The sequence below is a fragment of the Labrus bergylta genome, unplaced genomic scaffold (genome assembly GCF_963930695.1).
Source record: "Labrus bergylta unplaced genomic scaffold, fLabBer1.1 SCAFFOLD_194, whole genome shotgun sequence".
Classification (NCBI taxonomy): domain Eukaryota; kingdom Metazoa; phylum Chordata; class Actinopteri; order Labriformes; family Labridae; genus Labrus; species Labrus bergylta.
The window spans coordinates 7,501-18,910 of record NW_027077270.1 but is presented as its reverse complement, the minus strand read 5'-3'; the positions used below and the strand labels follow the sequence as shown (position 1 = coordinate 18,910).

The window sequence follows — 11,410 nt, the reverse complement described above, 5'->3', positions numbered from 1 at the left end:
GTTTTGTAAAGATGATTACACACTTGGGGAAGGGGAAACAAAATGTCAACACACTCAGAAAAACTGAGTCTGGTGCTGTTCCTGTAAAGAACAGGGTTGATTAACAGAGTTTAGTTTTTTATTGTTGTTTTCCAGAATTCTGATCCACAGTTCATCCGGTGGCTTTAATGTACCGATCAGCTGTTTGACCACACGCACGATCACACAAAACAAGAAGAAGAAGAAGAAGAAAGCTCTTATTTTCCGACTATTCAAACATCACGTGAACTTCCCCGGATGTTAACACATCTTTCCGACTATTCAAACATCACGTGAACGCAGCGCCCCGCCCATTGCTCTTTGGACTCGCCGCCATTTTGACAAAACGCTGGTCGTGCTGAAGCGGAGCTCCAGAGCGAAGAGAGAAACTAAACCATCGACAGTGTGAGGAAGAAGAGAAGGTGAGCTCATTAAGAATACTCTTTCAATAACACATTACATCCATTTAACCTGTTTTCAAACAGCTAACTCGCTTATTTATACCTTATTAGATTAAAAGTGTTTTATTTGGCTAACGGCAGCAGGCTAGCTTACTTTAGCTCAGCTAGCTTAGCTGAAGTCGACCTCGAGGTGAAAACGACGATCGTACTGAGAAACAAATTAAACTGTTTTAATAATATTTACTCTTAAAATCAGACATTAGTTCATCAACGTAATCATCAACGTTTCCATTTGAACGACTTCCATAGTGAAGATATATTTACAAAATGTAAAGAAGTAACGCAGTAACAGCGTGTCCGCGGAGCTAACGGAGCTAACGGAGCTAACGGGGCTAACGGAGCTAACCAGCTAACGGGGCTAACCAGCTAACGGAGCTAACCAGCTAACGGGGCTAACCAGCTAACGGAGCTAACGGAGCTAACCAGCTAACGGAGCTAACCAGCTAACCAGCTGAACCTGGGCCTCAAGAATTAACTAAAGTTTTATAATCTGTAAGAATCCAGAAGCTGTTCTGTGATCCTCACTGCATGTGAAGATACAGACAGAGATATCTATATCTATATATATATCTATATATCTATCTGCAGCTCAGCTGATTTGATTCAGTGAATAATAATTAAACAATAATTTAAGGTTTAAATCGGTTTTTAATGTTTTATTTTAAATTTTTTATTTTATTGATTTGTTCTCTAACTTATTTATAAAATAAAATAATTATTGTCACAGTTAAAATATTGGAACTAAAATACAGATTGTCTAAATTTCTTTGACTTACAACTTAAATATAATAATTTAAATATAACACGTTATCTCAAGACACACAGAAACCTGGATCAGAACCAGACTCATGATGAACAGACAGAAACCTGGATCAGAACCAGACTCATGATGAACAGACAGAAACCTGGATCAGAACCAGACTCATGTAGAACACACAGAAACCTGGATCAGAACCAGACTCATGTAGAACACACAGAAACCTGGATCAGAACCAGACTCATGTAGAACACACAGAAACCTGGATCAGAACCAGACTCATGAAGAACACACAGAAACCTGGATCAGAACCAGACTCATGATGAACAGACAGAAACCTGGATCAGAACCAGACTCATGATGAACAGACAGAAACCTGGATCAGAACCAGACTCATGATGAACAGACAGAAACCTGGATCAGAACCAGACTCATGATGAACAGACAGAAACCTGGATCAGAACCAGACTCATGATGAACAGACAGAAACCTGGATCAGAACCAGACTCATGATGAACAGACAGAAACCTGGATCAGAACCAGACTCATGTAGAACACACAGAAACCTGGATCAGAACCAGACTCATGAAGAACACACAGAAACCTGGATCAGAACCAGACTCATGTAGAACACACAGAAACCTGGATCAGAACCAGACTCATGTAGAACACACAGAAACCTGGATCAGAACCAGACTCATGATGAACAGACAGAAACCTGGATCAGAACCAGACTCATGATGAACAGACAGAAACCTGGATCAGAACCAGACTCATGATGAACACACAGAAACCTGGATCAGAACCAGACTCATGATGAACACACAGAAACCTGGATCAGAACCAGACTCATGATGAACACACAGAAACCTGGATCAGAACCAGACTCATGATGAACACACAGAAACCTGGATCAGAACCAGACTCATGAAGAACACACAGAAACCTGGATCAGAACCAGACTCATGTAGAACACACAGAAACCTGGATCAGAACCAGACTCATGATGAACACACAGAAACCTGGATCAGAACCAGACTCATGATGAACAGACAGAAACCTGGATCAGAACCAGACTCATGAAGACTTTAAAGACCTAGAAGCTCTTCAAAATAACCCAAGATGGGTCAAAGGTCAAAGATCTCTCATTAGTCTTATCTCAGTGTAAACAAAGTCGATACTGAAACTGGTCAGACTGGTTTCATTCAGTTCTTTGACTCTGGTCCTGGTTTCATGTGACTTCCAGGATGAGAATGTTTAGTTTCACAGACCATGAAGCGATCAGCACATCGAGCAGCAGCAGCTCCAGCACATCGAGCAGCAGCTGCTGGAGCTGCTCCAGCAGCTCGAGCTGCTCCAACAGCAGCAGCTCGAGCTGCAGCGTCTCCTCAGTCACAGATTTGTGACTTATTACGTTTTCTGATGATTTTAAAAGTGGAGGCAGAGCGAAGGCCGACCTCGTGTCCTCGTCACATATTAACCCGCCTCTCCTCCTCGCTTCAATGTTTACTGAGTCATGTGTTTCCTCGTGTCAGCAGATTACAATGAGTGGATGTCGTATCTTCATTGGCCGCCTGAGCCCGCACGCCAGAGAGCGGGACGTGGAGAAGTTCTTCAAAGGATACGGACGGATTAGAGAAATCAACCTGAAGAATGGATTTGGCTTTGTGGTGAGTTCAGACTCTTCAGACTCTGTTAGTCCTGATGCTCCTGTTTCATGAATAACCTCTCTATGTGATCTATGTTCAGGAGTTTGACGACCACAGAGACGCCGATGACGCCGTGTACGAGCTGAACGGCAAAGAGTTGTGCAGTGAAAGGTAATTTACTTCCTGTCTCTGGATGAGTTAGATCAACGTAGTGACTAATTAAATAAACACATAGAAATATGATTGATAGAACCTGAGAGCTTCTCCTGCTTCATTATCTAAAGCGTCTCTCGTTCCTCTTTCAGGGTCACTATTGAGCACGCTCGCTCCAGAAGAGGAAGAGGCGGCGGCCCTGGAATGGGTCGTTTTGGTGGTGGTGGTGGAGGCGGCGGCGGCGGCGGCGGCGGAGGCTATCGCCCGTCTCGCCCAGCTCCTGGATCCAGGTACATCAGCTCTAAAGATGAGCTTCCTGAGAAGTGAAGCAGAATAATTCAGTGTGTGTTACGTCGTGATGGATGTAGGAAACATAAACATGAAGACGCTGAACGAACGGGTCAGACTGTTAAAGGTCAAATGACGCCCTGCGGGTCATTAGCATAATCCCACCCTCTTATTACAACATCATTATAGAAGCAACGAGCGCTTCAGTCTTCAGTCGGTTTGCTCGCTCGCTGTGACCAGATGTTAAATCATTTGAAGTGAGGGGCGTGTCTTTCCCCTTGTGTTGGTCACGCCCACAGAATCCCAGAAGGATTTCTGCTTCATCATCATTTAGAACGTTAACTGTCCAGTAATGCTCGTAGTTTTATTTTGAAGGTTTGTTTCTGCCTCTTTGTTCCTCCTCTTGTTGTGTATTAAAGTATCGCTCCGTGTGTTTTTGTGTGTTGACCGGACAGGTACGGCCCACCTGTGCGGACGGACCACAGACTCATAGTGGAGAATCTGTCGTCCCGGATCAGCTGGCAGGTAAGAGATGATTCGACAACATGTGCTGCCTCAGGTTTCAATCAATGTTTATTCACTCTGTAAAGAACGTGTTTTTCTAACGACGCAGCTTTGAGCCTGCGGATCACTTTTTATTTTTCTAGTCGATTTCTTAAAAAGAGATCATAGTGAATTGGCCAGTTTCAATAGAAGCCCCCACTCTTTTTTTCTTTTTCTTCTTACCTCCATTTGAGTTTCAGACTAAAGCACGTTAAACCTGTCGGTCTTTCTGACTCCAAACATTTAACTGTTTTTTTTAACAGCTGCTCTGATTCGTCAGAGGTGACTGCACACCCTCCATAGAGGTGTCACAAGTTTGTAGCGCCCTCTCCTGGTTGTTTTTCTGAATAGTGTCCATTTGGTGCCTCTCCTTACACGCAGTTGCCGCCGGTCTAAAGTCTTGGCTGGGCCCCGTAGCGGTGAAAGTGGTCTAGCGCAGGATACGGTAGCCTTAGGAGGTCCGTAGCCACAGTCTGGAGGTTCTGAGGGCTGGCATCCCCGACTGCTGTAACCCCCCTCAAATCCAGGGTCCCTACACTCCCCCGTTTGGGTCTTTTTCTGTTGCTGCTGGAGCTGGGGGGGTGTTGAGTTGGGCGCACACCCCTCCCCCTACTTGCTCTCTGGTGGTTCCTTACTTGTGGAGGCCGGATGCTGAGTCAAGGCCGAGGTCGTTTCTCAAGGGCTTAACACTGCATTGGTTCCCATTTGCTATTTGGACAAGTGGCTCTTTGCTAATATCTTCCTGGGTTTGGAGCGGTAAGTAGCATAAACTCATGTGATTGGGTTTGCTCAGGGTCGGGGGGGTCGGGGGTGGGGTGGGGGGGGGGGGGTCAGGGTGTAGAACCAGTCTCACATTTTAAATACTTGAAAAGCTTTGAGGCATATTTTAAGAAAGTCACATAAAACATTCAGAGTGTATTTAAGACGTGGACGCCGACCATCCAGCGTGGACCGTCACGGTGACGTGTTTCAGCTCGTGCGTTCATGTAGCTTAGCACGAGCTGAAACACGTAACAAGCTAACACAGCGCGACCAATCGGAGACTGAGGACACGTTTGGACCAAAACCAACTAAAGATTTACTTTATCAGCTTCAGTCGTCTCAAACAGAATTGTTGTGTAAACGAGCAGCGAGGGGATTCTGCTGTCGGCTGAACACGACGTGGTGTAAACGCGGCCGCAGTTCGTTTTTTTTAACCGTGTATCAGCTCGCTGTATGAGCCCCTCGCCCGTCACGGGGAAGCCACGCCAAAAACACAGAACCTGCTTTGTCATCGAGACTTCTGCTTTTTGAAGTTTGTGAACTTCCAGTGGAGTCGCCCCCTGCTGGCTGTTAGAAAGAATGCAGGTCGATGCTGTCCACTTCTTAAATACAGTCTGAGATGACTTCATGGTGTTAATGTCAACAAAGTGAACATATTCTGACATCATCATTCAAAGTGTTCAGACGCCTCTCTCTGGAGGTTCATAAGTTAAGGAGTCTGGGACTTAAAGGGTTAAAGACAACAGCTGCAGCAGCTCTGTTGTTCAGTGTGTGCTGCTCCCGTCTCTCCCTCCAGGTCTGAAGGGTCTCACTGACACCTCCGCCCCCCTTCTGCCTCACTAACCCCCCCCTGTGCTTTGAAACAGGACCTGAAAGACCTGATGAGAAAAGCAGGTGAAGTGACCTTTGTGGACGCTCACAGGACAAAGAAAAACGAAGGGTGAGTTTCCTCGCAGCATCTCGATCGTCTCTCAAACGTTTCTGATTGGTCCTAATGACCTCGTCTTCTTCACCTCAGGGTGGTCGAGTTTGCATCACGCAGTGACATGAAGAACGCCATCTCTAAGCTTGACGGCACCGAGCTGAACGGACGCAAGCTGAAGCTGTTTGAGGACAGCAGAAGGTGAGATGCTAACACGCCACACACACACACCCCCCCCCAAGCTAGCAGAAGGTTAGCTTAGCATAAAATATGGAGGCGTGCACATCAGCGCCCACGACCTCGCTGTCATGGCACCGTCTGTCCAGTGTTTCCTGTTGCTAAGTAACAGACTTCAGCCTGATTCCCTCAGTAGTGACTGTCAGGTTTAAATCGATCTGTTTCAGATTTCATTTATTCAAAGACGACATCGTCCTCGTCACCTCGACGACTCACATTATTTTTTCCTCGTCCAGCAGCGTTGACAAAATGGAAATCGGAGAACCCGCCGTGTCCGTGCTAAGCTAACCGTCTGATTCTTTTGGTCTTTGTTATCGACCCTCTTGTATTTCTATTGTTAATTGATTATTCACTCTGAAGATGCTTCTCGCTGTTTTAAGTCGTTCATTGTGCGCTTTGTTTTCCCAGCTGGTTTTGAACGCCACATGCTGAGAGGTTGGATGTTTTTAAAGGTTTTAACCTCGACATGTTTTTTTTTTTTTTCTCTTCCAGCAGTCGGAGTAAGAGCCGCTCCCGCTCCCGCAGCTACTCTCGCTCAAAGAGCCGCTCCAGGAGCCGCAACCGCTCCAGGAGCCGCTCCAGATCGGCCAGCCGCACGCCAGAAAGGAGGTCGTCAGGTGGGGGCAAAGCCGCCGCCAGGTCCCCCTCCAGGTCCAAGTCTCGCTCCAAGTCCCGCTCCAGGTCTCGCTCTCGCTCGCCCGCTCCCGCTCCGGCCAAAAAGTCTCTCTCTCGTTCTCGCTCTCGATCCCGCTCTCGTTCCCGATCCCGCTCGCGTTCCCGCTCCGCCTCAGCAGAGAGCAAACACTGAGGCGTCGTGGTCGCCTGAAGGCCGTGACAGACTGATGGAGGCTCGCCTCGGTCCTGAGGGGCGGGACGCTGGTTTAGTTTTTTTTTTTAAGGGGGGATTTGCTTTTACACGATGTAGTTCAAACTTTGATTTGTTTTTGTTTAGAAATGTTTCCATGACGATTAAAACATCCTGTTAATAAATGTTTGATGAAATCATTTGGTCGAGTGTTTCCTGTCCGCCATCTTTAGATTCCATCCGCTCGTCCGTACGTCTCCGTGTCTCCGTGTCTCCAGGTTTTTGTTTTTCATCCCTCCTAACGTTTGTGCGTTCCCGAGCGAGCTCCTGGCGTTGCTGTCAAACTGTGATTCTGCTTCTCTGCACGTGTTGCATTCACTGCCCTGGTGTGTACGTAAAATGCAAACCTCTCGATGTTTTTTTTTTTTTTCTTTAGGATGATTTTGAGATCTGAATCATGACTTTTTTTCTTCTTTTTTTTCACTTGAGTTTCAGGACGTTCTTCAGTTGTTTTTCTCTCCGTGTGGCGTCCCGATGTTTCTAAACTCAAAGATGTCTCTGAATACGTTTTTCTTAATTTGATGCGAATTAAAGCCGTGGCGTTTTTCTTTTGTCAACAAACGTGTTTTTTTAAGACTCTGTGAATGTGTGGGGCTCTCATACATGTCCAATCTGAATAAAGCTTTCACAATTTGATCCGCCTCCGTCTTTACTTCCTGACAGGTGAGAGGTCATGCCCTCTGTGAATACTCTGCTCTGATTGGCTGCAGGATGTCTCAATATTTACTGACATACCTCACCATAAATAACTCTTATCAGCTGCTGCATGTACACTGAGGTACCATCGCAACCACAACCTAGGTCCTGATGGCACCTCACATCAGGCTTTCCAACCTTTGGGGCGCCTGAAAATTAGTTTATTAATTTAAAAAACAGGTTGGGGTCCCGGGCCGGTAAAGGGCTGATCAACTTTGAACCACAGCAGGGGTTCAAAATGTGTAAAGTTTGCATTGACAGGGAGCCCTATCTGAAGGCTTTCCCTCTTATAATAATAAATGACTGAATGGAGCACGTGTAACCCGGAACATCAGCTCGTTTTAAAATCAACGCGAGATTATATAAAGTCAGGGAGTTGTTGTACCTCCACTCACCACACGGGGGCGGTGTTCCTGCGTGTCATAGCTTTAAAGGACGTCAGAAGAAATGAGTGACCTGTATTGATTATAAAGAAGAAACAATGTCAGAGGTGAGAGGAGGAAAAGGACTCGACATGAGATCATCTCTTTAGAGTCTGTAGTGAGACAGGTGAGAGGTGTGCAGGTGTTGGATGGAGGAGGAAGATAAAGTGCAGAAAAGTCTGATCAGTCTATCAGCTGATATAATGACAGGCCAGGAGGGGATGTTAAATATTCACTGAGAGACATTAGAGGACAAATAGAGACTCAAAGTGTTGAAACTTTGAAAAGAAACTGTCGATATAATGAAAATATAAGATGAACACAGAGAGACAAAAACCAGCAGCAGAGGCTGAAAATGACCTCAAACGAAACGACCACCACAGAGCGACACACGACGACCACTGAGAGACTTATGACTACAAAAGAGTCACAAAAAGAAAAAAGTGATGTCATAGAGACGTAACATGACCACAGGAAAAAAAACTACAAAGAGACGCTAAAGAACTACAAAGACCTACAGACCATAATAACCCCACAGTGTTTGTGTCAGCTGCTTCACCTGCAAACTAAAGTCCAAACGCAGCCTGACGATGACGTCTGTCAGGGAGGAGATGTATGACGGGTGGTTAGGTTCATGTATGGCAGGTAAACAGTGCCACCATAACTTTTCTCTTCTCATGTCCAGCCTTGTTCAGAGCGTTTCTCACCAGCTCATTGTTGCTAGGTTACAAAATCAACTCCTGCCCCGTCATTTATGTTGGAACGCTTCCCCGCATTTTCAGTGACATGCATGAAGGAGCGCTCTGATGGATATGGTGAAATGGAAGAGGACTGTCAGACCCAAAAACAAGCCAAGAAGACGACCTGCGGGGAAGTGCAGAGACAGCGGATAAAGTTTATCCAGAGTTAATCTAAAACCCAGAAGCGAGTCCGTTGGGTCGAATTTGGGTCGCGGCGGTGCCAGCGATGAACGCGGGCAAAGATGAACGGCAACAGGATCCCGGTGGTCTCCTTCAGTCAGACCTGGTCAGACATGATGGAGTTTTATATTTATCAGAGGCTTCCCGATGAGAGCGTCTGACTCATGAGACAGAAGATGAAATGATTCTTCTCTCATTTACAACACAAACTATTTAACAAACTGATAGTCAGGATATTGTGAGATTCTGTCAGACACTGAGTCAAGAGAGTCCAGGTCCAGGTCTCCAAGCCCACCTTCCAGAGTGGTCAGAGGTCAGATATGAGATGAAAAAGTGTTTCTCTCTTTGTGCACGTATTTGTATAGTAATTCTAATGATTCATATATTTACAGGTGGACCAGCAGAGAGGAAGAGGCCGGACTCGTGGACCTCATGGACCTCATGGACCTCGTGGACCTCATGGACGTGGTAGAGATCAAGTACCTGCTGACGAAATGAGGGCCCCTGTAGACCAGCCAGGAGCAGGTCCTCCTTTCACTGACAATCCTGAACCTCTCCACGTTGCTGCTGCTCTCGACTCAGAACATAAAAACACTAAAGTTCAAACAGAGTGTATCACTTTGATTTATGTATTTTAAAATATAACTGTAGTTTTATGAAAGTGAAAAAAACCCAAAATGTAAACATTAAAGTGTTGTTATAGTCTATATATCTGATTTATTTATAAGTGCTGATAAATAAAGATAAACAGAAGCTCTGTTTATCTTTATTTACAAGAAGAAGAAAGATTGGTGAATATGATCAAACATGTCGGCGCTGACCGGCAACTTCAAAATAATTCTTTAAAAGAAATGTCTTTTGCATCAACCTTACGGAGCGTCGTGTCCGACTCGTTCCAGAGAAGATGTTTAAGAAGTTCCCGAGGTGATTTTAACGATCCTCGATCTGCTCGGGAGACGATCAGGTCCTGATTTCAAAACTAAAATCATGTTGTTCGGGGAGAACAGCGAGGACGGCCGAGCACGCTCTCTGTGGAACAGAACAACAGCCAATCAGGAAGCAAGCTGACAGAAGCAGGAAGCACAACAAGCATCACCATGGCAACGACATGCAAACACAAATGGAGAAATGGAGGAGCGACGTGTTCAACTTGTAGCAGGGAGCTAACAGCTAGCCACATTTAGCTTGACCATCATAACATGACATCATCATTTCTTCCCGCTCGTTGGTCGTCATGTTTGTTTCCTGTAAAGCGGCGTTTGACGGCGTGAGATGACGAGTTCTGGAAGTGGACACTCTGGTTGTTGGTGAATCAGTGAGTTAGTCGTCTCGTTATCTAAAAGAACTAAACGCTTCAATCTGTTGTTTAGACTCTCTCACATTTTCAATATCTCTTAAAGGTCCCATATTCTTCTTCTTCTGGTTTTATCTGCTCTTTAGTGTGTTTTCTAAGTGTCCTGTGCATGTTTAGTCACATCTATGTGCAAAAATTCAAAGTCTGCAGAAACGCAGCTTCTCCTACCTCCTCCTGTTAGCTGTAGCATTAGCTGCATGTAACGCTTGATTCTAGCCCCCCTCGATAAAAATTTGTCAGTGTGACGTCATGTTAGCGTGAGATCACTGATCTAAGCCCATTGGCTCGTTGTGGCCCTGCAGCTCATGTTGCACGCCCGTTAACTTCTGTAGCACGCCCACAATATGCCGTAGCCTGCGGTAGCGCAGTAGTGCTAAGGTGCTAATGTTTATGCTCCCCTCAGAGCCAAAGTGGCTGCATTCCCAATATGGTGGCGGGACATTTCCGAGAACCGTGCTGAGCAACTGACCAATCACGACAGAGCCGACAGGCCGACCAATCAGATCAGACTTGGCACACGTGGAGACTCTGAAGGTGGGCACTTCAGAGTCTTAGAGAGAGAGTCAGAAGCGAGCACACACTAACCCTACTGTGAACACACAGATTAAATATATGAACTTCAAACAGGACATAATACGACCTCTTTAAGATTTGAAACACACACAAAGCATTAGAGAAAGAACTACAAACTAAAACTACAGATTTATTTCAGTTCCTGGGTAGTCCTCTCTGACGCCCCCTGGAGGTGACATGAAAAAGGAGATCCTGGCCTCTCCTGCCTCCCTACAGCGCCTGCGTGGCACGGATCACCCCTCATAGGTCCGGAGCAGCGTGGTGGGCACAACAAGCTCAGCGGTCGGTCCGTTCACTCCTGCCCGGATCTCTGTGCAGCTCCTCCGCGGTGCAGACCCCGACCCTCCCGGAGACATGAGCTCGTGCTCCGCCGTTCACATCGCACTCACGTGAGCGTGTTCACTTCACGGACACACACACAGACACGCGCACAGAAGAGCCGCAGCGGATCCTCCTCAGCTCGGTGCCGGACAGTCCCACCCGCAGCCCGGACCATGGCGGAGAGAAGCGGCCGGTTGAGTTTCCCCGGGAGCGGGGCTCTGAACAGACCGGTACCCATGAACCTGTTCGCCACCTGGGAGATCGACGGCTCCTCCCCGAACTGCATCCCGAGGTAAGAACCTGTCTGTCCGTTTAAACTTTGAATCCAGCAGCTTCCCGATGCGCGCTGTCATCCTGCTCCAGCTGCAGCTAGCTGTTCCCCCAGTGCCAGGCAGGATGCCCCTGCAGGCCCTGCAGCGGGATCGAACCCCCTCCCCGGCCTCCTGCTTCCTGTTCGTGTAGTAAATGA

At 46.6% G+C, this 11,410-nt stretch overlaps 2 protein-coding genes across 5 annotated transcripts in view; both read left to right on the top strand.

Moving 5' to 3' along the window:
* Positions 1 to 283: 283 nt before the first annotated feature.
* Positions 284 to 7,291, top strand: srsf5a (serine and arginine rich splicing factor 5a). 4 transcript variants are annotated; one of them, XM_020660583.2, is made up of 8 exons: positions 284 to 440; positions 2,775 to 2,906; positions 2,986 to 3,056; positions 3,191 to 3,328; positions 3,782 to 3,851; positions 5,498 to 5,571; positions 5,650 to 5,754; positions 6,283 to 7,291. In XM_020660583.2, the coding sequence occupies exons 2-8, from the start codon at positions 2,781 to 2,783 to the stop codon at positions 6,596 to 6,598; spliced, it is 900 nt and encodes a 299-aa protein (XP_020516239.1). In that variant the 5' UTR covers positions 284 to 440; positions 2,775 to 2,780; the 3' UTR covers positions 6,599 to 7,291. The 4 variants fall into 4 exon arrangements, with proteins under 4 accessions (XP_020516239.1, XP_065808380.1, XP_020516236.1 ...); XM_065952308.1 differs by having other exon boundaries at positions 3,773 to 3,851; positions 6,286 to 7,291; XM_020660580.2 differs by having other exon boundaries at positions 3,773 to 3,851.
* A 3,199-nt stretch (positions 7,292 to 10,490) lies between these two features.
* LOC114917205 (swi5-dependent recombination DNA repair protein 1 homolog) overlaps positions 10,491 to 11,410 on the top strand; it is a 1,375-nt gene continuing 455 nt past the window's right edge. The window contains exon 1 of the mRNA XM_065952309.1: positions 10,491 to 11,233. Within this exon, the coding sequence (XP_065808381.1) occupies positions 11,115 to 11,233 (119 nt within the window). The 5' untranslated portion in view covers positions 10,491 to 11,114. The remainder of the gene's footprint in view (positions 11,234 to 11,410) is intronic.

Excerpts from the sequence above, each read along its gene's own strand:
- srsf5a (XM_020660580.2), top strand. The coding sequence starts at position 2,781 with ATGAGTGGATGTCGTATCTTCATTGGCCGCCTGAGCCCGCACGCCAGA. Across the intron at positions 3,852-5,497 it reads CGTCCCGGATCAGCTGGCAG|GACCTGAAAGACCTGATGAG; the intron begins GTAAGAGATGAT and ends GCTTTGAAACAG. Across the intron at positions 5,755-6,282 it reads CTGTTTGAGGACAGCAGAAG|CAGTCGGAGTAAGAGCCGCT; the intron begins GTGAGATGCTAA and ends TTTCTCTTCCAG.